Source organism: Primulina eburnea, chromosome 11, assembly GCF_022965805.1.
Source record: "Primulina eburnea isolate SZY01 chromosome 11, ASM2296580v1, whole genome shotgun sequence".
In the NCBI taxonomy this organism is placed as follows: domain Eukaryota; kingdom Viridiplantae; phylum Streptophyta; class Magnoliopsida; order Lamiales; family Gesneriaceae; genus Primulina; species Primulina eburnea.
Genome location: NC_133111.1, coordinates 42,769,241 through 42,796,874, shown reverse-complemented (window position 1 = coordinate 42,796,874; position 27,634 = coordinate 42,769,241). Strand labels below are relative to the sequence as shown.

At 41.0% G+C, this 27,634-nt stretch overlaps 4 protein-coding genes across 6 annotated transcripts; 3 read left to right on the top strand and 1 right to left on the bottom strand.

The window, feature by feature from the left end:
* Positions 1-4,964: 4,964 nt before the first annotated feature.
* Positions 4,965-9,479, bottom strand: LOC140805661 (uncharacterized). The gene has a single exon (XM_073161917.1). The coding sequence runs from the start codon at positions 9,477-9,479 to the stop codon at positions 4,965-4,967; it is 4,515 nt and encodes a 1,504-aa protein (XP_073018018.1).
* Positions 9,480-11,464: 1,985 nt separating this feature from the next.
* LOC140806327 (ABC transporter B family member 26, chloroplastic-like) lies at positions 11,465-19,566 on the top strand. Of its 3 annotated transcripts, XR_012112474.1 has the most exons (19): positions 11,465-12,117; positions 12,414-12,541; positions 12,627-12,669; positions 13,465-13,509; positions 13,625-13,747; positions 13,827-13,930; positions 14,356-14,410; positions 14,494-14,564; positions 14,686-14,788; positions 14,879-15,089; positions 15,543-15,616; positions 15,874-15,930; positions 16,005-16,079; positions 16,213-16,287; positions 16,355-16,638; positions 16,743-16,804; positions 16,865-16,925; positions 18,005-18,155; positions 19,296-19,566. XR_012112474.1 is itself a non-coding variant. In XM_073162921.1 (18 exons), exons 1-18 carry the CDS (start codon positions 11,662-11,664, stop codon positions 18,116-18,118), a joined length of 2,139 nt encoding a protein of 712 aa, XP_073019022.1. In that variant the 5' UTR covers positions 11,468-11,661; the 3' UTR covers positions 18,119-18,313. The 3 variants fall into 3 exon arrangements, 2 of the variants coding, with proteins under 2 accessions (XP_073019022.1, XP_073019023.1); XM_073162921.1 differs by lacking the exon at positions 19,296-19,566 and having other exon boundaries at positions 11,468-12,117; positions 16,355-16,636; positions 18,005-18,313; XM_073162922.1 differs by lacking the exon at positions 19,296-19,566 and having other exon boundaries at positions 11,965-12,117; positions 12,466-12,541; positions 16,355-16,636; positions 18,005-18,313.
* A 1,736-nt stretch (positions 19,567-21,302) lies between these two features.
* On the top strand, positions 21,303-24,870 carry LOC140806326 (altered inheritance of mitochondria protein 32-like). Its single transcript, XM_073162920.1, has 5 exons — positions 21,303-21,664; positions 22,020-22,105; positions 22,474-22,779; positions 22,918-23,001; positions 24,245-24,870. The coding sequence occupies exons 1-5, from the start codon at positions 21,410-21,412 to the stop codon at positions 24,570-24,572; spliced, it is 1,059 nt and encodes a 352-aa protein (XP_073019021.1). The 5' UTR covers positions 21,303-21,409; the 3' UTR covers positions 24,573-24,870.
* Positions 24,871-25,547: 677 nt separating this feature from the next.
* LOC140806325 (uncharacterized) lies at positions 25,548-27,053 on the top strand. Its single transcript, XM_073162919.1, has 3 exons — positions 25,548-26,189; positions 26,448-26,692; positions 26,813-27,053. Exons 1-3 carry the CDS (start codon positions 25,741-25,743, stop codon positions 27,043-27,045), a joined length of 927 nt encoding a protein of 308 aa, XP_073019020.1. The 5' UTR covers positions 25,548-25,740; the 3' UTR covers positions 27,046-27,053.
* Positions 27,054-27,634: the final 581 nt, after the last annotated feature.

Genomic DNA, 27,634 nt, shown 5'->3' with positions numbered 1-27,634 from the left:
CTTTTCCTCAAACCCCTGCTCTCCCGATCTTCTTCAATAGGTATTGTTTCATGGCCTCCCCCAACCGTTCTTCCTTGTCGACCTCCGAGGGGATATTCCGAGAGGTGGATCAGTATGATCCCCTCACGGAAGTCGTTTCGGGATCAGGTGGGTGTCCTGAGACTGAGGGGGTGAGCTCCCGCCTCGTTCCTGATGATGATGGGGCAGCCCTGAATCAGCTCAGTCTCAGTTACCCAGAGGAGCCAATCAGGACGTCCGACCCCTGGTTCGAGCTCCACCCTTCGTGGTTGGATACCTCGGATGAGCTCCGCATCCGAGCTATCTCGTGCGCCCCTGCAGATTATGATTTCATATTCCCTCACTCTGAGGAGCGAGCTAACAATCCCCCTCCTGGCTACTATACCTTCTATCAAGACCAACTAGAGGCTGACCTTCGATTTCCACTCCCTTCTTTCTTTCAGAAGCTCAGCCAGTTTTACCAAATTCACCTCGGCCAATTCACCCCCAATGCTTTCCGTACCTTGTGCAATTACGTAGTTCTTTTCAAAGCTTTAGGTTATGAAGTCGACCCTATTTCCTTCTCCCATTTCTACCTCCCTAAAAGGTCAGAGGAGGGCCCCTTCTACTTCTCAGCTCGGCCCAACTGTCAGTTTTTTGAGGGGGCCCCGAGCTCTAACAAACACTGGAAAAACCATTTCTTCTTTGTCCATCCCTCCGATCAGTGGGACATCTGTTCTCAGTGGAGGGTTTCTCTTCCTGAGCTCCCATGTCCCCTCTCGGGCTTTCGTAAGAGCAGCACCTTTCTCGGACCATTCGGGGCGATCAGGGGTCGGCGCTTCCATACACCCACTCTCTTATCTGAGGACCTCTTGAGTTATTATGGGCTCAGCTCGGCCAAGGTCACATCCCAAGGCAACGAGGGTATGGAACTTTAGCCCGACCCCTGCTGATCCCCTCACACACACATTTTCTTTTTTTTTCTTTTTTTTTTTTTTTTTAACCTGAGCCACTGTTTTTGTCTCAGCTGCCAGAGTCATGAATGCCCTCATCAAAAAGGCTGAAGCCCGGAGGCAACAGAAGGCTAGCTCGGCCGGTGCGGACAAGGGCAAAGCCGTGGTTGCTGAGGTCAGCGCGGAGGAGGTTACTGTTGTTTCCATTGCTGAGGCTCAAGTGGTTCCTCCGATCTCCTCCCGGAAACGCCGAGCTCCCGAGACTCCCCGTTCTCATGGGCAGTCTGGAAGCAGCGGGGAGATCGGTCCTGTTCAAACTGAAGTCCTGCCCCTTCGGCAGGTGAGGTCAGATACCTCCTCACAAGTCCTCCGCTGTCGCTCCAATCTGTACGATATGTATCGGGAGGACCTGCGTATTGTGGGGGCAGGGCCATCCCCTCTTGCTGGGGCCCTTCTCCGGGACATCGCCTCGAAGGCCGATGCGGAATTCTTGGATGGGCTGAACTGGGCTGAGCTTATCAGGAGGTCCACCAGCGCCAGTGCTGAGGTAAATAACCTCAGCTTGTTTCTTTATGCCACTTAAACTTGGCTAACACTTTTCTAATGCAGGCCGCCCTGCTGAATGCCGAGGTGGCATTCAGAGCCAATAATATCCGGAAGCAGTCTTCCAAGGAGGCGAGGTCCTTCCAATCTACCTCGGCCGATCTGGAAAGCAAACTTGCCGCCCTTACGGAGGCCTTGGATAAGGAACGGGCCAACTCGACAAGGAGGGAGGCCGACATGCGGGAGGGCTTTGTTGCCGAGACCAGGAAGCTGAAGAACGAGCTGCGCTTGGCTGAGGTTCGTCTAGATGCTGCTCAGGAGGAGACAAAGGCCGTTAAGGAGGAACTTAACGTAGCTCAGCAGGAGATCGTTTCAGCCCGAGCTGACCTCGCCAACGGGACTGAGGTCTTTAAAGAGTCTTTTTTGAAGTCAGAGGAGTTTTGGGACATCGTCGCTGAAAAAGCCCTCAACTTCATCTATGTGGGTTTTGATGGTGCGGTGGCCCAATTCAAAGATGCTGGCTATCCTCCAGAGGGAACCTCGGCCAATTTTCTGGATGCCAAGAAGGTCGTAGAGAACCTCCCCCCCGACGCCTGACCCCCAGTGTCTTCCTTTGATTTGAGCTTAATTTGAGTTGTACTCTATTTATATTTTATTGTATTACTGTTGTCCTCCCAAGCAAGAGATCAGCTAGTTAATATTAGGTCGGCCCGGAAAAAATAAACTATCATGCCGGGAGAAGTCGGCTGGGTTCTCGAAGCCTAGCCAAATACCGTCAGGATAATGAATTAATGAGACTTAGCTGTGAGAGGTCGGCTGGGCTCTTAGAGCCCAGCTCAACACTTAAATGATAATAAATCAATGATGCCAATCTGAGAGAGGTCGGCTGGGCTCTTGGAACTCAGCCAAACACTCGATACAATAATGACGGTCAAAATACGATAACAACAACGATAACAAAATAGGATATCAATGAGCTCGGCTCGGCCATTGAAGCTCGGCCAACCACTTAACCACGATAACTTGGTAAGAATAGGATATCGATGAGCTCGGCTCGGCCATTGAAGCTCGGCCAACCACTTAACCATAATAACTTGGTAAAAATAAAACAGCGATGAGCTCGGCTCGGCCTTGGGATCTCGGCCAGCCACTTAACCATAATAACTTTGTAAGAATAAAACAGCGATGAGCTCGGCTCGGCCTTGGGAGCTCGGCCAGCAACTTAACCATACTTTTGGACCGTAAAATTTATGCCGAGCTGAGGTGAGCTATGAGGCTCCTGATCTGCCTGAGGGTGAAAACCCTTCTCATACTTGGCGTGACCAAGATGAGGTGAGCTCTGGGCTCCTGATCTGACTGAGGGTGAAAACCCTTATCGTACTTGGCGTGACCAAGATGAGGTGAGCTCTGGGCTCCTGAACTGGCTGAGGGTGAAAACCCTCCTCATACTTGGCGTGACCAAGATGAGGTGAGCTCTGGGCTCCTGATCTGACTGAGGGTCAAAACCCTTCTCATACTTGGCGTGACCAAGATGAGGTGAGCTCTGGGCTCCTGAACTGGCTGAGGGTGAAAACCCTTCTCATACTTGGCGTGACCAAGATGAGGTGAGCTCTGGGCTCCTGATCTGACTGAGGGTGAAAACCCTTCTCATACTTGGCGTGACCAAGATGAGGTGAGCTCTGGGCTCCTGAACTGGCTGAGGGTGAAAACCCTTCTCATACTTGGCGTGACCAAGATGAGGTGAGCTCTGGGCTCCTGATCTGACTGAGAGTGAAAACCCTTCTCATACTTGGCGTGACCAAGATGAGGTGAGCTCTGGGCTCCTGAACTGGCTGAGGGTGAAAACCCTTCTCATACTTGGCGTGACCAAGATGAGGTGAGCTCTGGGCTCCTGAACTGGCTGAGGGTGAAAACCCTCCTCATACTTGGCGTGACCAAGCTGAGGTGAGCTCTGGGCTCCTGATCTGACTGAGGGTGAAAACCCTTATCATACTTGGCGTGACCAAGATGAGGTGAGCTCTGGGCTCCTGAACTGGCTGAGGGTGAAAACCCTCCTCATACTTGGCGTGACCAAGATGAGGTGAGCTCTGGGCTCCTGATCTGACTGAGGGTCAAAACCCTTCTCATACTTGGCGTGACCAAGATGAGGTGAGCTCTGGGCTCCTGAACTGGCTGAGGGTGAAAACCCTTCTCATACTTGGCGTGACCAAGATGAGGTGAGCTCTGGGCTCCTGATCTGACTTAGGGTGAAAACCCTTCTCATACTTGGCGTGACCAAGATGAGGTGAGCTCTGGACTCCTGAACTGGCTGAGGGTGAAAACCCTTCTCATACTTGGCGTGACCAAGATGAGGTGAGCTCTGGGCTCCTGATCTGACTTAGGGTGAAAACCCTTCTCATACTTGGCGTGACCAAGATGAGGTGAGCTCTGGGCTCCTGAACTGGCTGAGGGTGAAAACCCTTCTCATACTTGGCGTGACCAAGATGAGGTGAGCTCTGGGCTCCTGAACTGGCTGAGGGTGAAAACCCTCCTCATACTTGGCGTGACCAAGCTGAGGTGAGCTCTGGGCTCCTGATCTGACTGAGGGTGAAAACCCTTATCTGCAATAATAATAATTTCTAACAAAAATGCATAATTTTATTAATGTATCTGAATAAAGCATCAAAACCTGACGTCCTTGCATCGAAAGTAAATGACATAAAAAAAAACTAAAGCTTCTAGCAATATCTAAGCATAGTATTTGCGAAGGTGATAAGCATTCCACGGCCTTTTCAATTTCTTCCCTGTCCAGTCTTCTAAGTAGTAGGCACCCGAGCTGAGCTTTTCCACCACTTTAAAAGGCCCTTCCCATTTTGGATCGAGCTTTCCAACCTTCTCTTCCTGAACCTTCTTAAAGACCAGGTCTCCCACCTGGAAGCTCCTCTGAATGACCTTTTTGTTGTAGGACTGGGCTATGCGTCTCTTGTAAGCTTCCATTCTTATGGCCGCGGCTTCTCTTTTTTCTTCCATGAAATCCAAGTCTGCTGCTCGTCTCTCATTGTTTTGCTCATCATAGAATGTGACGCGAGGTGTCTCTTCTCCGATCTCCGCCGGAAGCACGGCTTCATTTCCATAGACTAGGCTGAAAGGCGTCTCCCCCGTGCCTATCTTTGGGGTGGTCCTGTATGACCAAAGCACGCTGGGGAGTTCCTCCACCCAATTACCTTTTGCGCTCCCAAGTCTGGTCTTCAGGCTCTGCACTAAGGATCTGTTGGTGACCTCCACTTGGCCATTGCATTGGGGGTAGGCCACGGAGGTGAAGTGCTGCTGGATCTTCATCTCTTTACACCAGGCTTGGATCCGGCTTCCTTGAAATTGCCTTCCATTGTCGGATATCAACTTCCTCGGGACCCCGAACCTGCAGACGATGTTCTTCCATAGAAATTTGAGTACCTCATTTTCAGTTATCTTAGCCAAAGCCTCAGCCTCTACCTATTTTGAGAAATAATCTATGGCTACGAGCAAAAATTTTTTCTGAGCTGGGGCCGGGGGAAAAGGTCCCACAATGTCGATCCCCCATTGGTCAAACGGGCAGGCCGCCACAATACTCTTCATTAATGCAGCTGGTTGATGTTGGAGCCTACCATGACGTTGGCAGCTGTCGCATGAGATGACGATGGCTAGAGCGTCTTTTAACATAGTGGGCCAGAAATATCCGGCCAAGAGTGCCTTCCGTGCAAGAAAGTAAGGTCCCAAGTGATTTCCACAACAGCCTCCATGTATCTCCCTTAGTACATAGTCAGATTGCTTGGGACCCAAACATTTGAGGAGAGGCCGAGAGGCTGACCTCTTGTAAAGAGTTCCGTTGATCATTACAAACCGAAGGCTTCTTCGTTTCATCCTGTAAGCCTTCTTCGGATCTTCGGGGAGCACTCCATCTTTCATGTAATCCAACAACTCGGCGCGCCAGTCATTGTCTTCGTGTTCAGGAGAGGGGTAGTGCACAGAAGGGCTTAGCTCTACTTGGACCACCACCTCTCTCGATTTCCAGCTGTGGAGCGAGCTGGCCATTTTAGCGAGGGCGTCGGCTCCCTCATTCTCTTCCCGGGGGATCTGTTTAAAAACCAGTTCTGTAAAGAGTTCTTTAGCTGCTTCCACCGCTTTTACGTATTCTATCAATCTCTCATTCTTGATGTCGTATGATCCATTCATTTGGTGGGCCACCAGCTGAGAATCAGAGAAGATGTGGACTCGAGCTGCTCCGACCTGCCGTGCTGCTCTTAGACCCGCTAAGACCGCTTCGTATTCTGCCTCATTGTTGGATGCCCTAAAGTCTAGCCTCACGGCTAACTTTAGTTCATCCCCTTTTGGAGAGATTAATAACACACCAACTCCGCTGCCTTCATTGGTGGATGAACCATCCACATAGACCTTCCAAAGATCTTCCATCTCTACATGCAAAGTCTCGGCCAAGAAATCGGCCAAGGCCTGCGCTTTGATTGCGGTTCGAGGCCCATATTGAATGTCATATTCCCCTAGTTCAGTGGTCCACTTTACCAACCTTCCTGAGATATCAGCATGCGTCATTATTTTCCCGAGAGGGCTGTTGGTGAGGACCATAATGGGGTGAGATAGAAAGTAAGGCCTTAGTCTTCGAGCTGTTGTGACCAAGGCCAGAGCGAGCTTCTCCACAACTGTATATCTGAGCTCCGCTCCCTTGAGGGCGTGAGAGATGTAATATACGGGGCTTTGTTCCGTGCCTTTCTGCCTGACCAAGACTGAACTAACAGCCATCTCAGTGGCCGAGAGGTAGACATACAATGGTTCTCCTGGGGCTGGTTTGGCTAATATGGGGAGCTCCGCCAAATGCTTCTTCAGATCCTCGAATGCCCTCACACATTCTTCATCCCATTCGAATTTTTTAGCTTTCCTGAGGACTCGGAAGAAGGGTAAACTACGATGTGCCGCTCTTGAAATGAATCGTGACAAAGCGGCGATTCTCCCGGCGAGCTTCTGGACCTCCTGGAGATTCCCAGGAGGTGTCATAGATTGAATAGCTTTTACTTTCTCGGGATTGGCCTCAATTCCCCTTTCTGTTACCATGTACCCAAGGAATTTCCCACTTTTGACCCCAAAAGTGCATTTTTGGGGGTTCAGCTTTAGCCTGTAAGATCTCAAAGTGGCAAAGGTCTCACGGAGATCCTTTATGAGATCAGCCGAGTTCTTCGACTTTACAAGAATATCATCCACATACACTTCCACATTTCTTCCGGCCTGGGCTGAGAAAATCTTGTCCATGAGCCTTTGATAGGTGGCTCCCGCATTTTTTAATCCGAAAGGCATCACTACATAACAAAACGTCCCTTCGGAAGTGATGAAACTCACTTTGTCCTGGTCTTCTTCTGCTAAGGGGATCTGATGGTATCCTTGATAAGCATCCATCAAACATAAGTACTGATGACCTGCGGTGGAATCAACCAGTTGGTCTATCCTCGGCAAGGGGTAACAATCTTTTGGACAAGCTTTATTAAGATCTCTGAAGTCAACGCACATTCTCCATTTTCCCGAGCTCTTGGGGACCAGAACAACATTTGATAGCCATGTTGGGAAAAAGATCTCCCTAATGTGTCCTGCCTTAAGGAGCTCGTCTACCTGTTCTTTTATTACCTTGTCTTTCTCGGGGCCAAAGTGCCTCTTCTTCTGTTTGACTGGCCGGGCTTCAGGGAGAGTGTTGAGGTGGTGTTTTATTATCCCGGGGCTGATCCCCCGAAGCTCTTGTGGAGACCAAGCAAATACATCAATGTTAGTTTTCAAACAAGCCAGCAGATCATGCTTGGTTTCGGGATCAAGATCAGCCGCCACCCTGACACTCCGTTGGACCCCTATTTCCACCGTTTCTGGCTCCTCTTCTGAGGTGAGCTGAACCTCTCTTCTGGAGGTCATATTTTGTTGGGCCACAATCATCCCTACCTCGGTCCGAGATCTTTTGACTTCTTGCCTTACCTCATCCACATAGCATCGTCGAGAGGATTTCTGATCCCCCCCGACGACTCCTACTTCATTCCCCACAGGATATTTCAGCTTTTGATGATAGGTAGAGCTTACAGCTCGGAAGTCGGCCAGGGCAGGTCGGCCAAGTATTCCGTTGTAGGAAGAGGGGGCATCCACCACAGTAAAACATGTCATTTTTGTGATGCGGTGAGGTCCCGCCCCTAGGGATAAGGGGAGCATGATTTGCCCTACAGTTTGGACCGCATGTCCTGTGAAGCCAAATAAAGGCGTAGAGATATGATCAAACTCGAAACCTTCCACTTTCATTTGGTCCAGGGTTCTTTTGAAAAGAACGTTAACTGAGCTTCCGGTGTCAACAAAGATTCTTGCGACGTCATAGTTGGCGATAGTAAGAGTGACTAATAAGGCGTCGTTATGAGGTGCCACAACACCTTTCATATCATCCGGCCCGAAGCCAATGACGGGGTCATCTTTGGGGGCAAGGTCTAACCCCAAACTTTCCAATCTCCGACCATGAGCTTTACGAGCTCTGCCTGAATCTCCGTCAGTGGCGCCGCCCGTTATCATATGAATTGTACCTCTGGTCGGATCATTAGCAATCTGCTGAACCTGAGGGCCTTGATGTTGCGGGGGGTCATCTCGACCCCCTCGGTTGGGTCGGTTCTCCCGGGGTTGTGGCCTCTGATTCACCCCAGGAGGTCCTCGATCTCGTCTATCATCTCGGTACCTTCCCTCTGATCGGGTTAAGAGGTTCTTCATGTGAGGGTCTCTCTGCATGATCCTTTGGACCTCTTCACCCAATTTCTGGCAATCATTCGTAACATGGCCATACTCTTGATGGAACTCACAGAACTTATCTGAGGGAGGTAAACGTGGCCCCTTTTCAGCTTGTTTTGGGCGCTCTAACTTTCTTCTTTCTTCACAAATGGCCATGGCTCTTTCCAAGCTCATTGCCAACGGGGCATAAGGGAAAGGTCCAAGACCTCGGCTCCGTTCCTCTGTTCTTTCTGCAGGCCTCTTCCTACTTGGTTCCACTTTCTCTTTCCCCTTATTTTTATCATCGGGTCGGATATCCACTCGCCTTTGCCTTTGTGCATCCTCAAGATTCACGTATTTCTCAGCTCGGCTCAGGAGCTCATCATAACTTTGAGGGGGTTTCTTGACCAAGGAATTGAAAAATTGTCCCCCTCGGAGCCCTTGCGTGAAAGCATTTACCAAGGTTTCTGTTGCTGCAGCTGGGACCTCCAAGGCCGCACTGTTGAATCGTCTAATGAAGTCCGTCAGCGAATCTGTATCTCCTTGTTTCAAATTGAATAGGCCCAATGAGGTTTTCAAGTATTTCTTACTTGTAGCATACTGGTTTATGAATAGGGTGCTGAATTCTCGAAAGCTGGTAATGGAATGTGGCGGGAGCAAATCGAACCACCTCTGGGCGGGTCCCACTAGGGTGGTAAGGAAGACCCGGCATTTGACCCCATCTGAGTATCGGTGAAGCAAAGCAGAATTATTGAACCTTCCAAGGTGTTCTTCGGGGTCAGTACTTCCATCATAATCCTTGACGGTTGGTTGGCGGAAATTAACGGGGAGGTCTTCATTCAGTATCTCGAGGGAGAGTGGGCTTTCTCTGTCCAATACGGGAGGTCGGCCCCCCATTCGCCTGCCAAGCCTCCTGACTTCCTCCCAAATGGCTTCCATATGCTCAGGAAGAGGGGGAGGAGGAGGAGGAGGAGGAGGTTGTTGTTGTGGCGGTGGTGATGGAGTACGATTTCGACGGAGGGCCTCATTCACAGACCTATTAATCAACTGGGCCAATTGATCTAGACTAAGATCAGCCACACCTCTGCCTTGGCCACCTCCGGGACCTCGGTTACCATCTGCATGGCCCTGATTGCCACCTCCGGGACCTCTGTTACCATTTGCATGGCCCTGATTGCCACCTCCGGGACCTCTGTTACCACGCGCAGGGCCTGTTCTTATACCTGTTCGTCCCCACATGTCTACGTCTTCTCAGTATATTCCCACAGACGGCGCCAATTGTTAACACTGAAATCGGTGATGCTAACTGGGAGTTCAGATCCCCGCTTGGAGAGCTCGGGTCAAACCTGGGGGCGCTGGCTGGGAGGTCGGATCTTCACCTTGGGAGCTCGGATTATGTACCTCGAAATCCAGAAACACAAACAAGAGTGTTAGAAGGGGGCCGGAAGGTTGTTCCGGCGTAGCCCCTCCGACGCTCAAGTCAGAGAACTGAGAGAAAACTGTGTGCAAAGAGAATGTGAAAAAGCATGAAGTGTCTTTTAAAGTTAACGAAACCTGGTATTTATAGGTGAACCGCAGAGTCCTAGTTTTGGTAGGTTTCGATCTTGGGAATCTTCGGAAGATTTGATTAGATCTTCACCCAGATTTGATTTAGATGTCGTTAGATTTAATTCAGATCTTTAATGGGCTTTACTTTTCTGGGCTTTGATCTCTGCGGGCTACGCGCTTAATATCTGAGTAAGGGCTCTCGTAGGCCTGAGCCCACGAGACAATAGGACCTCATGAGACCTCGGCTCGGGAGCTCAGCCGAGGGTTTCTGAACGTCCCGATAATACCTTCTTGGAGGTCGGCTCGGGAGGTCGGCCAAAGAGCTCGGCCAAGGAGGTCGGCTGACCTCTCCAATCGCTGGAAATTCCGATATGGGAGGTCGGCCAGAGATGACCTCCCGGATGACCTTAAGCTTCCTTCTGAATGCATGCTGGGCTTTGCTTGAGATGGACTATCGAGAGTGGGCCGAGCCCGTCCTCCCACCGGGAGTATCAGTTACTTTTCTCTAATTTCGTAACAATAATAACCGTAACTAAATATTCAATATAATTTTAGAGATATCGAATTTTACCTTAAATCACATAATTTTAAAACCTACTACAATAAACAAACCAATGGACGATATTTAAGTGTGATTTGTGGGGTGGTTGTATTTTTAATTTTTTAGTATGATGCTAAGAAAACATAAAAAAATAAAATAGAAAATTGTTTTTTTTTTTTTCAAATAAAAAATAGGTAGGGGTCGGAACACAGCTTAAGCTAAAGATGACCATGTTGATAACCATTAACCAAGGAATAAAGTAAATCTATAAAAAAAAATTATATGAAGAGACCCAACGATGCTTTATGTGTAAACTTTTTGTATAATAAGTCAATATCAAAGTACAATACTAACTTTTGATACACATAATATACTAAATTCCTATACTTTTATGATCAACGACCATTTCGATCTTTATTCACAAACCTTGGTAGGACATACAATCGCTACATCCTGATCAGTACCGGTTACAACTACATGTAATGCCTAACATCCTTCAAGGGAGTCGTCCATCAATTAGTTATATCACCAATTATTATTGAAGTTATCAAATCAAATATATTATAACAATTGAACGACATCCAATAAAAAATATCAAGTTGCCCTTGTCATAGCCAACGAGATTTCGACAAATTAATATTAATATTTTATATTTAACTTTAGGCAAAAACTTGTGTGAGATGATCTCACGGGTCGAATTTGTGAGACAAATATCTTATTTGGGTTATCCATGAAAAACTACAATTTTTTATGCTTAGAGTATTAATTTTTAGACAAAAACTTGTGTGAGACGGTCTCACGGGTCGTATTTGTGAGACATATCTCTTATTTGGGTCACCTATGAAAAAGTATTACTTTTTATTCTAAGAGTATTACTTTTTATTGTGAATATGGGTAGGGTTGACCCGTCTCATAGATTATGATCCGTGAGACGGTCTCACATAAGACCCACTCTAATTTTTATTGTGAATATGGATAGGGTTGACCCGTCTCACAGATTAGTATCCGTGAGACGGTCTCACATGATACCGACTCTTAACTTTATATTAACTAATTATGCAAATATCTTTTATTTTTTTTTTCGCCATAAAAGTTTGTAGAGATTTAGTAATCTATCATTGATTGGGCTATAATGGGCCTCGGAATCTACATTTCATTCCAATTACAATTGGGCTGGATTAGCGAGACAGATTACATTATCATCATTTTAACGAATAGAGTGGATTGGCAAGAACTTGACCTGAGCTCAAATCGGAGCCTTAGTCGCCGGTGGACGGCAGCGGACTCTAGGCTGGTTTCTTGACTAACTATGCGACGTTTGTTGCTTCTGCGATGGCCAATCTTTCGTCCACGCTCCATTTTCGAGTCCCGTTCAAATATCACAGAAACAAATCGTTTCCAGCTACTGTCCCCACAACCAAATTCCAACCCCCCGACTCTGGACGTATCCCAGAGCTAAGTCGCACAGTTATCACTCTATTTAACAGCGATTCGGTCAAAATTCCTGGGAGATATTCAGTTTCAAATGCATTTAAGCGAGGTCGGGAGCATTGCCACGGCGATAGAGATGAAATTATTCACGTTTTGAAGAGATGGGTGGAGTTTACTCGGGGATTTTTTCCCGGTGGAAGTTGGTGGAGATTGCCTGATAACGAGCGCGAAGTTGGTAGCTCATCGATTGCGGAGAAGCCGATGACTGTCTTGAGTGCTCTGAATCAAATGTGGGCGTTGATAAATGATGAGAAAGGGCTCCTGTACACATCATTTGGCGCCCTAACCATTGCAGCGGTTCGTGTGATCAGTTCCATAGAGTTCTTTGCCTCTGTTTTTGTCATTATTTGGCGCGACTGTACATATTTGATCGGGCAATGATCTTGTGTATTTATGTTCTCACAACTTATTAGCTCATTCATTAAAGTTTTTTTAGTATTTGTTTTGCGAACTCGACTCCGTATAAACTATTTCACATAGCTAATGCGATCGTTTACATTTATTTATAGAGTATCTTTCTTGTCTGATTTAGATTTGTATAGGTGTATTATAAAAGTCCCTGATGTTATGTGTTGAACTATCATCTTCTGCAGCTTTCGGAGATTACAATTCCCGGGATAATCACCGACACTGTTTTTTCTGCAGTAAATGGTGAAACCTTGATGTTCTACCGGAAGTCTCAGCTTCTGGTTTTGTTGTGTCTAACGTCAGGGATATGCAGGTCACTTTAGATGATTTTATTTTAATAATTTTCATTGTATTCTTTTAACAAACATGATCAGTGTTCAGCTGTTTTTGGACTGCAGTGGCTTGCGAAGTGGATGTTTTGCTATTGCTAATATGATTTTGGTGCGTCTAACCTAGCTTTTGTTTTAAGTATTTACCTTTTGGTATTGCAACAATTAACATTTAGAGTATCGGAGACTTTCAGCTCGAGGATTCTATGCTTTTGAAATCATAGAATTCCCATCTTTCTTGGATGAGAATACTTGAAACTAACTTTAACTCACATTTTGTTCGGGTGCTATGTATAAAAGACCTGTCTATCAACTGTATGCCCTCTTGAATAACTGTTATTCAATGCACTTCGAAACCATATGTCATCGAAAAGTAAATGCTTATGTGAACTAAGAGAAGCTTTCAATCCATTGATTACATTGACAACTTAGAATGCAACCTTAAGGACCCGCTAACTCATCTAATTTAAGAGGAGGGTTAGAGTATACCCTTTTCTCGATGTTTACTAAGAGCAAAGGTAAAATTGTTTAAAAATCTAGTTTATGGGCTGCATGATTTGTGTTCCATCTCAGAACCAGAATATAAACAATGCAATAATACCAGAGTATTTAGTTGCATGTGCTAATAATTTTAAGCAAGTAGAATTGCCATATTATATTACTATTCTCAATTCCGAAAGTCATTTTTATCTGTTCTCACAAACGTACTTGATTAAATGCCAGAATTGAGGCTCCGTAACAAAAGGACTACTGTCTTTTATGTGTCATATCTAGTTCAAGTAATCATTTAGATGCTCAAAAGGACTACTGTCTTTTATTTTGATAGTAGACTGAAGCATATATTATTGTGGCTTTTTCGTTTCATCAGATGTAGAACTGTGATATTAACTGGGCTGAAGTCCTGCAGGTTAAGCGCATGAGGGAAACTTTATTTAGCTCTCTTCTTCTTCAGGTTTGTAATTTATTTAGATTATGTACAATTGAGTTAGAAACTTGATTCGGCATGTGCTCTTTATTAGTTTCTACATATTGTGTAATTCATCAGAATTTCTTTACATTTGATGTAGGACATGTCCTTTTTTGACTCTGAAACAGTTGGAGATCTGACTAGCAGGATTAGTGCAGATTGTCAACGATTATCCCGTACACTTGGAAATGATATACATTTGATCCTGAGAAATATTCTTCAGGTCAACATTAATCTAGCTCATTCTAAATTACTGATCACTTCTCTAATTTTGATATTCTCTATTGACTTATAATTTTCAGGGTTCAGGTGCTTTTGTCAACTTAATGATTTTGTCGTGGCCCCTAGCATTGTCATCACTGATCATATGCTTTACTTTATCTGCGATTTTTGTTATTTATGGCCAGTAAGTGTTGATATACTTCTTTGCATTCTCAATTTCATAGCTTATGATTCCCTGCTATTTCATTTGTATGATTTTGTAGTTAACAATATCTAAGAACATTTCATGTGACCCTTGACTGCCTAGATGATAAAAAGTCTTGGTAAAAACTTCGGCGTATTTCCGTAAAAACTGGATCTTCTTAGTGGCTTTTCACACAAATTTTCCTCATACAGTGCTTTGCTTTGACAATTTGTAAATGACTGACTGTATTTGTAGTAGTCTAAGATATTTTGAGGTTAAAGTTTGTTATTTGATTTTGATTATCGACAATGGACTGTATTATTCTCCTAATTCTGGCACATATTAAGTTGAACTAGCACCTCGTTTGTTTCCCACTTGTAGCATTTCGGAGAACAGAAAAATTCTCTTTTGTTTTTTGTTGACAGGTACCAGAAAAAAGCAGCAAAGCTTGCTCAAGATTTTACCTCTTCTGCCAACGAAGTACATCAGATAATAACTAATATTTCAATACATCTCTTATCTACATTGTACTTTTTCAAAATTTCTTCTCCCATAAAAATCAGGTTGCACAAGAATCGCTGTCTTCTATCAGAATAATCCGGGCGTATGGAACAGAAACAGAAGAGTGCCAAAGGTCTTACATTGTTATTCAAATCATGTGCTTCATTTGTATGGTTTTCCTGAATATTATAATAGCAATGTGCATGCTGTAAGTTGGGCGTAGACTTATTTGCGTAATAAATTTAGCTTTTTAGGTTCGCACAATGGCTTGACCGGCTGGCGTCTGTGGATATGCGAGAAAGTGTTGCTTATGGACTCTGGAACATGAGCTTCATCATCTTGTATAGAATGACCCAGGTTTGACTCTAACTGAGAATGACAACAAAAGTCTGCACATTGGAATAGAAATCTGGTATATATACATAACAATCTGAAACTACATTTTAGGTTTTTGCAGTTATTTTAGGAGGAATGTCTATTTTCTCCCGTCGTGTCTCTGCTGAGCAACTGACAAAGTATGTCTTATATTGCGAGTGGTTGATTTATGCTGCCTGGAGGATACAAGACAACATGTCATCATTGCTTCAGTCAGTTGGTGCCTGTGAAAAAGTTTTACAGTTGATGCATTGTTCCCCTTGTAGTCAATTCTTATCAAAAGGTTGGTTACTTTTTTTTTAACCTTTTTTTTTGTCATGTAAAGTTCTCATGATCGGTGCTTTTTCATGTCTGCGTATTCCTTAGTTTGGCATGCTTTCATAAACTAGGCTGATTATTAAAAGATTCCTTCGGATTGTTCTATTGACCCTCAACTCTTCAATCCTTCAAATTTTAATGATGCACAATCAGTTTCACGATGTCAGATCTTCAGTTCTTCAAATTTTAAGATAACACTATTCCAATATTAGGGAGAGCTATCTATGTACGTTTGGGGGGGACATGTACACTTCAGGTTCCATCTTTTCTATTCAATGAACAGGTTCACGTACCTCTGAGTTGAGACAGCAAGAATGATCGTTTAGTTATAGCAGTTTGGTTGTATCTACATTGAATTCCATTTAACTGATTATTTGTTGCTACTTAATCCCTGATTTTGCTGTTTATTCTTTGGCAGGAGCAAAATTTCAAGAGCTGACAGGATGCATTGAGTTTGCTAATGTGTCTTTTCACTATCCTTCAAGAAACACGGTACCTTCAATATGCAGAGACTTATATAACTCTCCTGCGTTAATATCCTTTTGCAATGCCAAAAGTCTTCTTTGGATCGTTACATCTTAGAGATTGTATATTTCAGAATGTTTCTGAACTGTTTTCTGGTGTTTGTATCTCACTAGTTTTATGCTACATTTACTTTATACTTCAATCTAATTTGTATGGTTTCAGTGTTCTTGATTGTTACCCATATTTAGCAGAACTAATGCGTTACCGGTCTTTGATATGGACAGGTTCCTATTTTGAAAAGTGTGAATATCACTATACAATCTAATGAAGTAGTTGCAATTGTAAGAAAATGACATCTTGCTTAGTTGGTTTTTCTGAGAATTCAAATTCCAATTCAAGCTTTATTTTGGGAAAGGTTGGTGCCAGTGGTAGCGGGAAAAGCACATTGATCAAACTTATGCTTCGTCTCTATGAGCCAATCAGTGGTGAGGTAAGCGGAACGTGACATTTTACCTCTTAATTACCTTGTCCTTCATGCATAGCAGACGACTTGGATGGCACGATCCCTTTTATCAGAGCTGAACATGAGATTTTTACCGCTACCTGTGTTCCCTGATATCCAGATTCACATAAACTGCATTCCTATCAAAGAGATGGACATCAGGTGGCTGAGAGAAAAGATTGGATTTGTTGGGCAGGTTAGACTTGCAAAATATTTGAATCCTTGCTGCACTAAGTTGATAGCTGAAAGTTCTTCATGATCAGGGGCCCCACATTTTCCGTAGTGATGTCAAGTCGAACATAAGCTATGGCTGCTTTAGAAGCATCACAAGAGAAGAGATAGAGTCTGCTGCAAAGAAAGTACATGCACACGATTTCATCTCTGGTCTTCCCAATGGTTATGATACCATAATTGACGATACTTTACTGAGTGGAGGGCAAAAGCAGCGCATCGCAATAGCACGGGCCATCCTCAGAGATCCGGAGATATTGGTACTTGATGAAGCCACCAGTTCTCTCGATGCTGAGAGTGAAAGTTACGTCAAGGTGTAAGATTTTTGCTTCAAATTCTATCTTAAAGGGAACCCATCGTCGTCAAAGTTATAGTATGTTAAAATTGTTGTACATCCATAATTATATGTGCACTCTACAGGAAGTTCTTCATACTTTCAAAAATGATTCGAAAAAGAGGACCATCCTTATAATCTCACACAGGTTAGTTTTTTTCACTATGTCCCTTTACGTTTATAAGCAATTCTGACCCCGCTTCCACAGGTTGTCTACTATCAAAGCAGCTGATAGAATCCTGGTTATGGAAAACGGACAAATTGTTGAGGTAAGACTAAGATGCTTAATCTATTCAATCATTCAATAAATATGAATCCTGAGCCAAACAGAAGATCCTTTATTTAGAAATTGTATGATTTTGAAAATTTATTTTTCTTGGCGGATAAATTTTCATACTCTATTAGGCCATCCACAATAAGAAAAATATTTCCATCGAATATTTGTGGACCCCATAATCTACATCATCAATCAAATATTTCTCTATTCAAATATCTCATATTTCACAATCAAATATCCCACCAATCAAATATTTATGGGTCCCACTATCACTTTAGTTAATATTTTATTTTCATTTAAATATAATCATTTAACCACTTTAATTACTTTCATCTATTATTTAATATTATATTTTTATTGAATAAAATAAATATTAATAAAATTAAAACAATTGGTTGGTCGACCAATTGCAACAATTGGTCGACCAATGTTTTTTGTCGATCAATGTTTCGTCGACCCAATCTTGGTCGATCCCGGAATCCATTTAATTGTCCACTACATGTTTTAACGCGCGAATGCAATGCACGCACGTATCTCAAGACAGCGTGAAACTCACGCTGGCTTGAAGAAATAAAAAAAATTGCAATACTCGATTACAAATTTGTAACCGGGTATTGCTCTGACACACAAATCAATGGCGTGCTGTGGTGAATATTTAGATGGAGAAAATATTTGGATGACGTGACATGTATTATATCCACCATTGTGGATGTCCTTAATTGTCTTGAATATATAGAATCATGCTTCTTGATTTACAGAATTCGTAAAATAAAATTGTGATGCACTTGTCCTCCAAGGCAGGTTTTCCATAATTGCGGGACAGCCGCCTAGAATTTCAGGATTAAGTGGATAAAGTTTAAACAATATTTTGATGAACTAAATATGATACTTTTTTTAAAAAAAATTCTTTCAGTACAGAATAAAAGATATTATAGGAAACGTTGTATTCGTTTTTTTAAAGTAAGATGCATATCCTCAACTATATGACTCCACAAAACGAATTAAAAAAAATCTTTGAGTCGTCTGACTCAAATCTTTAGAGCTGATGATTTGAACTATTCATTCACGCAGGTTGGCAATCACAGAGAGCTCATGCATAGAAATGGAGAATATGCAAGATTATTCAAATCACATGCAGATTCCCTATCTTTTCTCCATCATCGAGAAAATGGCCTCGCCGACTGAATACGATCGCTGCTCCAGTGGACTTCTGCAAATTAAGGTAGGTCTAGAATTCTCTATACAATCAATCACTCTCAAGTTCATGCACATATAATGATTCCCAGTAGCTTGGAAATAGAAATCAAGTGAAAAGAACTCCATTAATCTATGTATTACAACTTTCCCGTCTCACTATGTTACTTACCATCCTTTCATTAATTTCACACGAATTTATATATTCATGCTACTATTATATAAATGGCAATAAAATATTTCATAACCGCTTAAAATATACGGGCTGAGACTGGTACCACTTACATCATGGAAAAGAAAAGAATTCCCACATATTTAGTGGTTTTAAATTACTGTAGGCGAAAGGGTGAGAATCTTTTTCTCATAGTAACTCGAGCTGGGTGGTGTCGAAATCGCCCGGCTGTGGAACTTGTTGATGTGGAAGCCCTTTAACTTTAACATCATCCTTGGTATCATTCTTGCCATCATTACCCTGTCCACCATTCTTGCTGCTACGCTTGTGCTCTTCAATTACATCACTTCTTGGCTGCCACATTTCTTTTGTCTCCACCTCTTTCTATTTTTTTCTCGTTTTCCACATCCATTCTTTGTTAAGTCACGTTAAATTTGCAATTTTTTTACTTAATCTTGTGACTACGTGTCTTTATTTATAAAATAATCCTAGATTGTTGTCAAAGAACAGTTGCAGCATATTCAGATGTTTTGGTTGATACCACGTGCGTTGTCCCTCCAGAAGTTGCTGTAATCTGTTCACACACATTTTCAATCTTCTTCGTACATACAACGTTTGGAAAGAAAAGGGTGTCTTCAGAACTTTATAACACATGCATATTCTAAAGTATCGACTCAATATATTCGAATCTAAATGCTAACTTTATGATTGAGATCAGACGAGGACGAAGTTTATTTGAAGTTGTATAAAAGTAGTTAAGTTTGAACTTCCAAACGAGCGGCCAGAAATACAGCCCTCGTATTAAATCTACTCTTCTAAGAAGAAGCCATCTCAACCGCAGAAAGTTTGTCGAAATACTTTCCAGTAGATCTACTGGAAAGTATTTCTAAAGCCTTGTTTAGTTTTAGGCTTTTAGCCTCTCTTCTATCATTCCCTGTGTATTTTTATACCATGTCAGTGCCAGTGGTAATGCTTAGGGTAAAAAATTATATATAGAGCTACTTCCCCGGTGGTGATGGACATGAACCCAATTCAATAATGGAGGCTGAAGAGAGAGAATAATTAAATCCCACGCAGACTAGGAAAAGCGGAAGTATACGACAAACGTCGTAGTTATCTCTGTTTGAAATTTCTCTCTCCAGATTGTCCGGCAATGATGTTACCAACAAATGTATTTTTTTGGATCCTCGCAAAACTTTGGTACCTTACTGGAGTTCTATGGTAAAAGTAGTTTTTTTTTTTATACAATTACTGTAATTTCAACATTACCTGATATTTAACAGCTTCCCCAAGAAATTAAAGAATTCATTATGGTACGACTAAAGGCCACTAAACATGCTGATGATATGAAGCTGCAGTCTGTGTATCATAATTATTAACCATGTTTAGTTGATTGATGACAGAATAGGTCCCGTTTTTGGAAAAAAAATATTACAAGTTTTTTCTCATTATTCCACATGGAGGATTTCTTTTGTCCAATTATGATAATCATTCGGGAATTGTTAAAAGTTGGAAAAATGGGTCAGGGCCAGGGCCAGATCTTTCTGCTGTTCTATGTCTGTACATATAATTGTCTTCTCTTCTGGAGTCAGTTCACCTTTGGAGTTTCTCTGTTACTAATTTGGGTATTTTTAAATAATAATAATAAAAAATTAGGTTAATTATATATATCTTCTCTGATGTTTGTCTTCGTATCAACAAAAAAATCCAAATACATATATTTTAAAATATTATATTTAAATATTATATATATCTCTCTCGAAATTTGTAAAAACTAACAAATACATCTGATTATTTTTAACATTACATACACACCCTTAGGTTTGTATGTATTTATTTTACATTTAATACCTTGATAAATACAATTCTGTAAAATGTAAGGTATTTATAATTTTACTTAAATTTGTTTGTATCATCCACTTAAATTTTTTGACAACAAAAGAGTGTTAAGAAGGAACATCGAAATTTTGTTAAACTTCTTTTTCTGTGAATTTTTAAAATCTAGTTTTGCCTAATATTCCTAAGTTAAACTATATTCCTAATAAAAAAAAAATAGCAATTTACGATGCATAAATACTTAAAAAATGATTACGCATCGCAACGAGTATCTCTCCGATCCGGTTAACTGAGAGTAAGACGCATAGTGAATGCGGTTAAGTCGATGCCATCCAATACAATCAATAATTGTATCTCAATTATTATATTGCATATGTTCTTTTTTAGATTTAAATGAATTTATTTTGTTGAAAATAATAATTTGAAATTTATAAAGATAAAACAATCCATAAATTTTGCAAGTTTTTTTTCCCGGTATATCAGTTGTCCAAATGCCATATTTAATTAGTTTTGTAGTTTTGTGAATAAATATTGTTCGAGTTTGTAAATAGTACAATTTTACTATTTTTAATCACTCTAATTATTAATCATCTACTTATCTTATCACACGTACCAAACAGAACCAAGATGTTGATTGATTTAATGCATTTTCTTTCGTTCCATCTTTTTGTTTATATATATATATATATATATATATATATATATATATATATAATTTTGAATTCGAGATAAATTTGAGGTTATAATTCTGATGAGATGATTTGTTGGACATCATTGCGACATAAATATAATAATAAGTAACATGGTCAAGTACATCATATACCTCGAATTTGAATGAAAAGATTACTATTTTATCCTCTTATTATAAAAGTCAAGTCAAGTAAGTAAACATAACATTATTTTATATAATATTAAAACTAATATAAAATAGAACTTATATACAAATAAATACATTTTTAAAAATCTAAGAAATATGAATTAAAAAATTTATCACGCAAAAGGGATATATCAATGAAACTCGTCGAATGAGATAACTCTGTACGTGGTCATACATTGGATTTTGTTTGTCAGATTTTATTTATTTATTTTATGATTAACTTAAAAAAATCAAAGATTTAAATTATTATAATTTACACACCTACCTAGAAAATGCGCCTGCGTTATTCCTCCCAATCATATGTATTTTCATTTTCTCCACTCCCCCAAATACATTTCTTTGAGTCGACCAATTCTCACACGTAACCACCGCATTTTCTTCCTGACCGTCAGCTCTTATGGCAGGAGAATCGGCCAGTTTTTCGACCACCGTCGCCTCCGCCGAGGAGGAGAACACCGATTACGGCTTCGAGCGCGCGGAGATGTACCAGGGCAACCTTGCCGGGACGGTTAACCCATACGAACGTCATTTGTTCCTCTGCTACAAGTCTCACGAGTCGTGGCCTTCTCACATAGAAAATTCTGAATCCGATCCTCTACCAACGCTGCTTGCTTCCGCTCTCAGAGCTAGGAAAAAGGACTTCCAAGTTCAGGTATGTTAAATAATATTGAATACGTCTGAGTAAATATGTTTTCTGATACCAGTTGTTGGAAATTACTCACTAGGTGTGTTAATATGAATATAATCATTTATGCGTCGTTTGATGTTGGATCTCGGATTAGCTTTTCAAGGAATGAGAGTGAAATCGAATGCGGAATCCATTTACACTGGATTCCACAGTTGGATCTCGGTTTTGCTATTCGATGGATGTGTGAAATGAAAACAAAAGGCGTACTTAAGTTAACTGGCTTTCATAGTATCATCCATTTGGACACGATCGATTATTCTTTGTTCCTGATATGTTTGTGGTACGTTTGGATTTTACTGAATGTAACTTGGTTTTGTAGACTCGGTTGACTATATGTGAGGGAGGCGATGATGTGAAGTTATCGGAAGGAGATGTTGTGATTTTTCCTGACATGACCATATACAGGTAACTGTTTCCATGGTTTTCCTCCATTCTGTTATTGAAGTAGGTGAGGTACTGGTTGAAGCTGTTCTGTGGCAGTTGATGCAATGGGCTAGGAACATATTTATACATGCATTTAGTGTTCCATGTGTTTTGATCGCGTATATTTGGATTCTCCAATTTCTATGGTTTAATAAGTAAAGTCGGTGGCTCGAATTACGATTTTCCTTTTGCTTCATGTCATTTATTTGGGAAATTTTTTCTTACTATAATCATTATTTATTCCTTATTAGATCAGGATGATATAACTTATTATTTTTAAAGTTGGCTTGCTCAACTGTCATAATGTTAATTTGTTATGGGCACTGATATAATCTTTTCGTTTATTGAAGGGGCTTGAAAGACTCAGACGTGGATAGCTTTGTCAATGATGTGGTTGTTAATGGCAATCCTTGGGTATCTGGGATCCCGGATGAGTTAACTGGTTCTTATGTGTTTGTCTGTGCTCATAACAACCGAGACCGAAGATGTGGTGTTTGTGGTCCAGTTCTGATTGAGAAGTTCAAAGAGGAGATTGAATTCAGGAATTTGAAGAACCAGGTTTTTGTTACTGCTTGCTCACATGTAGGTGGTCACAAATATGCAGGCAATGTGATAATTTTTAGTGCAGATCCGGAAGGAAAAATTGTTGGTAACTGGTGAGATATATTTCACTCTTTGTTTTTTATTGTCCTTGAGTATTTGCGCGGGACATGTTCTGGATGCATATTTGAAAATCTTGTATCTGTTGCACGTATCTTTACATCATATAAATTTTCTCACATTGTTTTATGAAGGTACGGCTATGTCACCCCTAATGATGTTGCTGAATTGCTTGATCGGCAAATTGTGAAGGGAGAAGTTATTGACCGCATATGGAGGTATCTTTATACCACCTAATTATGTCTGTCTACCAATTCACACGCACAGAGGCTTTTATATTTTCCACTGTTTGTATTGATGCTTGGTCTGTCTAACTATCTGCGTTAACTTTAAATTTGTGTAATGTGTGTCACTTGTGTAGCATGTGGTGAAGTCATTCTTCAGTGGCTACTGAAGCTCTCTAATAAATTTCCTCTTTGTTCAAAGTCATCTTTTAATACGTTGATTGTAAATTTTTGGCCTTTGATACGACATTTTTAATCTTGTTTTGGTAATTAAAACTAGAAAGATACCTTCCTGTTTTTTATGTTGTCAGAAGGCTTTAATTTGGTTCACAACCACTCATTTGTACTGGCAAATGAATTTCGACAAACACAATTTGCTAATGCAGTTGTTTATATCTGTGTTTGCTGACAATCTGTATGATACACACGTATGATTTAAATAATGGTGCTTGATAATTTAAAATCCACGAGATGCGGCTAGAATCGATGATCAGCCTTCTAAACAAAGCATGCGCTTTAAATGTGAATCCCAAACCTTGACGAGCTTTAAAGACTGAACGCGCTTCTTGGGTGCATCTTAAAGTAGAGATAATAAATTAAACTAAAGGTGAAATTCAACATAGTTACTCATTTCGGTTTATAGACGAATGAATATTTGTTTTATTGTCAGTCCATATTTTTCTGGAACATATTTGGTGTTATATGACAAAAATTTCTTCATATATTTAGAATTCAATCATGTTATCCCTTAGGGTGCTTCATTTTAATTAGACTAGTGCGATACTTTGCGCTTAGGCATTAGTAAATGCTGTGCTTCCATTAATTATGACTTTAATCATGGTTAGAACTTAACTGTCATTGAAAAACTGGTAACTGAAGCAGGTCATTATTGATGTCCCCTTTTTGACCAGTTCAACTACACATTGTTTGCTTTCGGTCCATCATACTGATGATGAAACATCTGCTGAATTTTGCTCGTGATTCATCTTATTAAAACCCAAATGAAATCCCAAATAGCCTACAAATTGATAAACGCACTGTTTACTTGCATTTAGATTTCTTAACTATCTTGGAAACTTTTACTGTTCCTAGACTGCGAAAGAGTATTTTGCTTTGATTCTGATAATTATATAAACCCATGCACAAGTAGTAGAAATTGTGTTGCAATTGCGAAGGGAACTAATACTTGTCTACACTGAATTATGCAATTAACAAATTTACCGCTGTCAAACTGTAGGGGCCAAATGGGCGGTAAGGTTAAAGAAACAGAAAAGGTTGATGAACCGAAGCTAGCTAATGGGACAACTGTGGCGAACAATGTAATCCAGCCTCAAGAGAATGCCATTGAAGAGAAGGCACAAAGATCTGCAAGTTGTTGCCAAGGTGCTAATGGATTCTCTTGCTGTAGAGATGAGAACACTGAACAGAAACAGGATAAGAACAAGGGAGGATTGTCTTGCTGGACAAGTAAATTGGAGCATCGCCCTGTTCTCACAACAGTTGCTATAGCTGGTGCAATAGGTACTATTGCATTGGCTTATGCTTTTTACAAAAGAGCTAGGTGAAGCATCGTTTCAAATCATAATGTACTGTTTACAGCTGGGAGTTTTATATCCTCGATTTTGTGGAGTGATGCCAAGTCAATCAATAAATAATCTTTTGAATAAGCGAGTTAGGTGTTATACACAGCGTGGTCACAGGTTTGTATCAATATAGTACTTCACCCGTTCATAGGTGGTGTTCCCACTACTAGTGTGAAAAACAGTTGAATATGTCGTGCCAATCCGTAAGTGAGTTCGGACATAATAATGTGTTTTAGTGGAAGACATGATTGTTCTCATCTCCGAGCAATTGGTACTTTGTAGTGTTCTATGCGGCTAATGTATCTTCTTTGGATCTACTTAAATATAGATGAATATTATAAATAAACATGATTGACACAATTTTCATAAAATATTTTAAACAACGATGCAAAATAGGAACTGATATTTTAATTTGGATCAATTTTCTCTTTCGAACGAATACATCGAATGGACCAAAGCCAATCAAACTCCCTTTGTTATCGGTTACGTCTCAGAGCCGCCTTCATCTCTTACTAAACTAAATTCTCTTTAAAATATATGTAAACATGTTCTAAATTGTTTTTAAAAATTTGGGAAGAGCGAATTTGGTATGATATATTTACTTTTTTCATATTAGTTAAGACAATTATAGTATTTTGAATCTACGGCAACAATTTTAATAATTTTTATTAATAAATAGTGATGTCGAAAGAATACCTAAAATAAAATAAAGATACAATTTTCCCTGTAAAATTTGAATTGACAGCCCTTACCTCACTGTGGCTGGTCTCCCTTGGGAAATGAAAAGCCCTCGCCACCACCAAGCTTCTGAACCCGAAAAAGAAACACACCCGGAGAAGATAACCATTTCCATGCCATAGAATTCGAGGTAAAACTCGATTTGTGCTTTAAGTTCGATCAGAAATGCGTGGAATTGCTTGGGAATTTGAAAGAGTTGAACATTTAGCGTTTGGATATCGTATTGCTAGTTTATTGTAACTTTTGTGAGGTTTGAACTGAAATTTCAGCTATAGAAGTCGGTGGAACCTAGGTATAATATAAAGGATCTAGTTTTGGTCATTTGTAAATCTTAGGAAAGATGGGATTTTCGCGTAAGGTAATTTGCCCTACATTTTGATTCCATATACTTTCCGGTTATCTACCTCGAAGAATGTTGGCACTTGATCCCACTGATAAATTATCCAAGAACCGTTGCATAACCTATGGAGATTTGGTTATAGTATATGAGAGACACGATAGCATGAAGGCCGTAAAGGTTTTGGAAAACGGCGTTTTGCAGAACCGATTTGGTATGTTTAAGCATTCAGATTGGATTGGAAAACACTTTGGATCTAAGGTGCTAAGCAACAAGGGTGGATTTGTGCACTTGTTATCTCCTACTCCAGAGTTATGGACCCTAGTTTTAAGCCATAGAACTCAAATTTTGTACATTGCTGATATCAGTTTCGTGGTGATGTACTTGGAGATTGTTCCGGGTTGTGTGGTGCTTGAGTCGGGAACTGGAAGTGGATCATTAACCACGTCGCTGGCTCGTGCAGTTGCGCCGAATGGACGTGTTTATACATTTGATTTTCATGAACAGAGAGCAGCCTCGGCTAGGTAAGGTGTCAAATCCAAGGTTTTTATGTTATCATAGGTAGATGGATCTTGTCTAGGAGGCAGAGTTAGTGAATTTATATATTTTTTTTCATTTGTTGATGAGTGTTAACTGAACCTAGGCATGTAATCATGGTGATAGAGTTTGTTAATAACAAAGGGACCTTGCATATTGAACACACTTGATGGATAACTCTTGAATAGTGGAGTGAAGGTGTGTCTATCTGTATTTTAGCAAAATCTTCATATTCCTCTCTGCAGGGACGATTTTGAAAGTAATGGGTTGAGTAGTCTGGTATGCGTAAGTGTGAGAGATATACAGGGTGAGGGTTTCCCCGATGAATATTCTGGGCAAGCAGACTCCATTTTTCTCGACCTGCCTCAACCATGGTTGGCCATACCTTCAGCTGCAAAAATGCTGAAGCAAGATGGGGTTTTGTGCTCCTTCTCTCCTTGCATTGAACAAGTACAAAGATCCAGTGAGACTCTCAGAGTGGACTTCACTGGTAAGCTTTTTGGGAGTTTGATTCTGATGGAGTATCCAGTGATTATTTTCATGTAATAGGTTATTTGCCATGCTATGTTTATATGTTATATTAGCACCTATGCTTGGTTTTGTTTTTCAGATATAAGAACATTTGAAGTGCTTCTCCACACGTATGAAGTTCGAGAAGCTTCCTTGAGGAGCTGGGAGGATGATGAAGAAGGTTTATCAGCAAGGAATAGTTGCAAGAAGAGGCAGCGCGGAGCGAATGGGGTGGAGAATTCTTCGCCTCGCTCTATCGTGGCAAAACGAAGTGGTGAGACAAGAGGTCATACGGGTTATTTGACATTTGCCAGACTCAAGTGCACGATGTGAAGTTTTCTCATATCCGATTTTTTGGCATTACTTGGGATTCTGCGTATTCTTCTTGCTTTTTTCCAAGTTTAGTTTTGTAGAAGATTATGGAGGGAAATGTGGTCTGTCTGTAAGACGCGCTTAGTAAATGGCATTTGCTTGAGATTTAAGCCATTCACTTTATCTAATGGAGAATTTTTATCTTGAATTGCCGAAAAATTGTTAGCTTCCCACACTAATAGGCAAACTAACATATCCAGCCAGTTTCAAATGTACATTACATGCAGCTAGATTTTTGAACTTCAGTTCTATAATTTCTCAAATTTGAAATGTTGAACAGGGACCAAGTGAAGTGGTTATGGTTTCTTGCCTGGGGCCCTGAATAATGGCTCAGAAATTATACTAACAGGTCACAATCTTGCAAGCTTATTTGACCCGTACAATGGGACCATATTGTTTTGAATCCAAGCGAAAGCTGAAAATCGCACAATAGTGTTGTCTAGGTCCACATATTGGATGGGTGGTAACTTGAATTTCAGATGAGCTCTGCTGTGCTTCCTTTTGTGGTTAATAGATCTTTCAATTTTTTTAAATCTGTTTTTTAGTTGAG

Coding starts and splice junctions, on each gene's coding strand:
- LOC140806325 (XM_073162919.1), top strand. CDS start 25,741: ATGTTGGCACTTGATCCCACTGATAAATTATCCAAGAACCGTTGCATA. Junction 26,190..26,447: donor CAGAGAGCAGCCTCGGCTAG/GTAAGGTGTCAA, acceptor TCCTCTCTGCAG/GGACGATTTTGAAAGTAATG. Junction 26,693..26,812: donor TCTCAGAGTGGACTTCACTG/GTAAGCTTTTTG, acceptor TTTGTTTTTCAG/ATATAAGAACATTTGAAGTG.
- LOC140806327 (XM_073162921.1), top strand. CDS start 11,662: ATGGCCAATCTTTCGTCCACGCTCCATTTTCGAGTCCCGTTCAAATAT. Junction 12,118..12,413: donor GCGCCCTAACCATTGCAGCG/GTTCGTGTGATC, acceptor CATCTTCTGCAG/CTTTCGGAGATTACAATTCC. Junction 14,789..14,878: donor TCTTGTATAGAATGACCCAG/GTTTGACTCTAA, acceptor ACTACATTTTAG/GTTTTTGCAGTTATTTTAGG.
- LOC140805661 (XM_073161917.1), bottom strand. CDS start 9,479: ATGTGGGGACGAACAGGTATAAGAACAGGCCCTGCGCGTGGTAACAGA.
- LOC140806326 (XM_073162920.1), top strand. CDS start 21,410: ATGGCAGGAGAATCGGCCAGTTTTTCGACCACCGTCGCCTCCGCCGAG. Junction 21,665..22,019: donor AAAAGGACTTCCAAGTTCAG/GTATGTTAAATA, acceptor TTGGTTTTGTAG/ACTCGGTTGACTATATGTGA. Junction 22,106..22,473: donor CCTGACATGACCATATACAG/GTAACTGTTTCC, acceptor CGTTTATTGAAG/GGGCTTGAAAGACTCAGACG.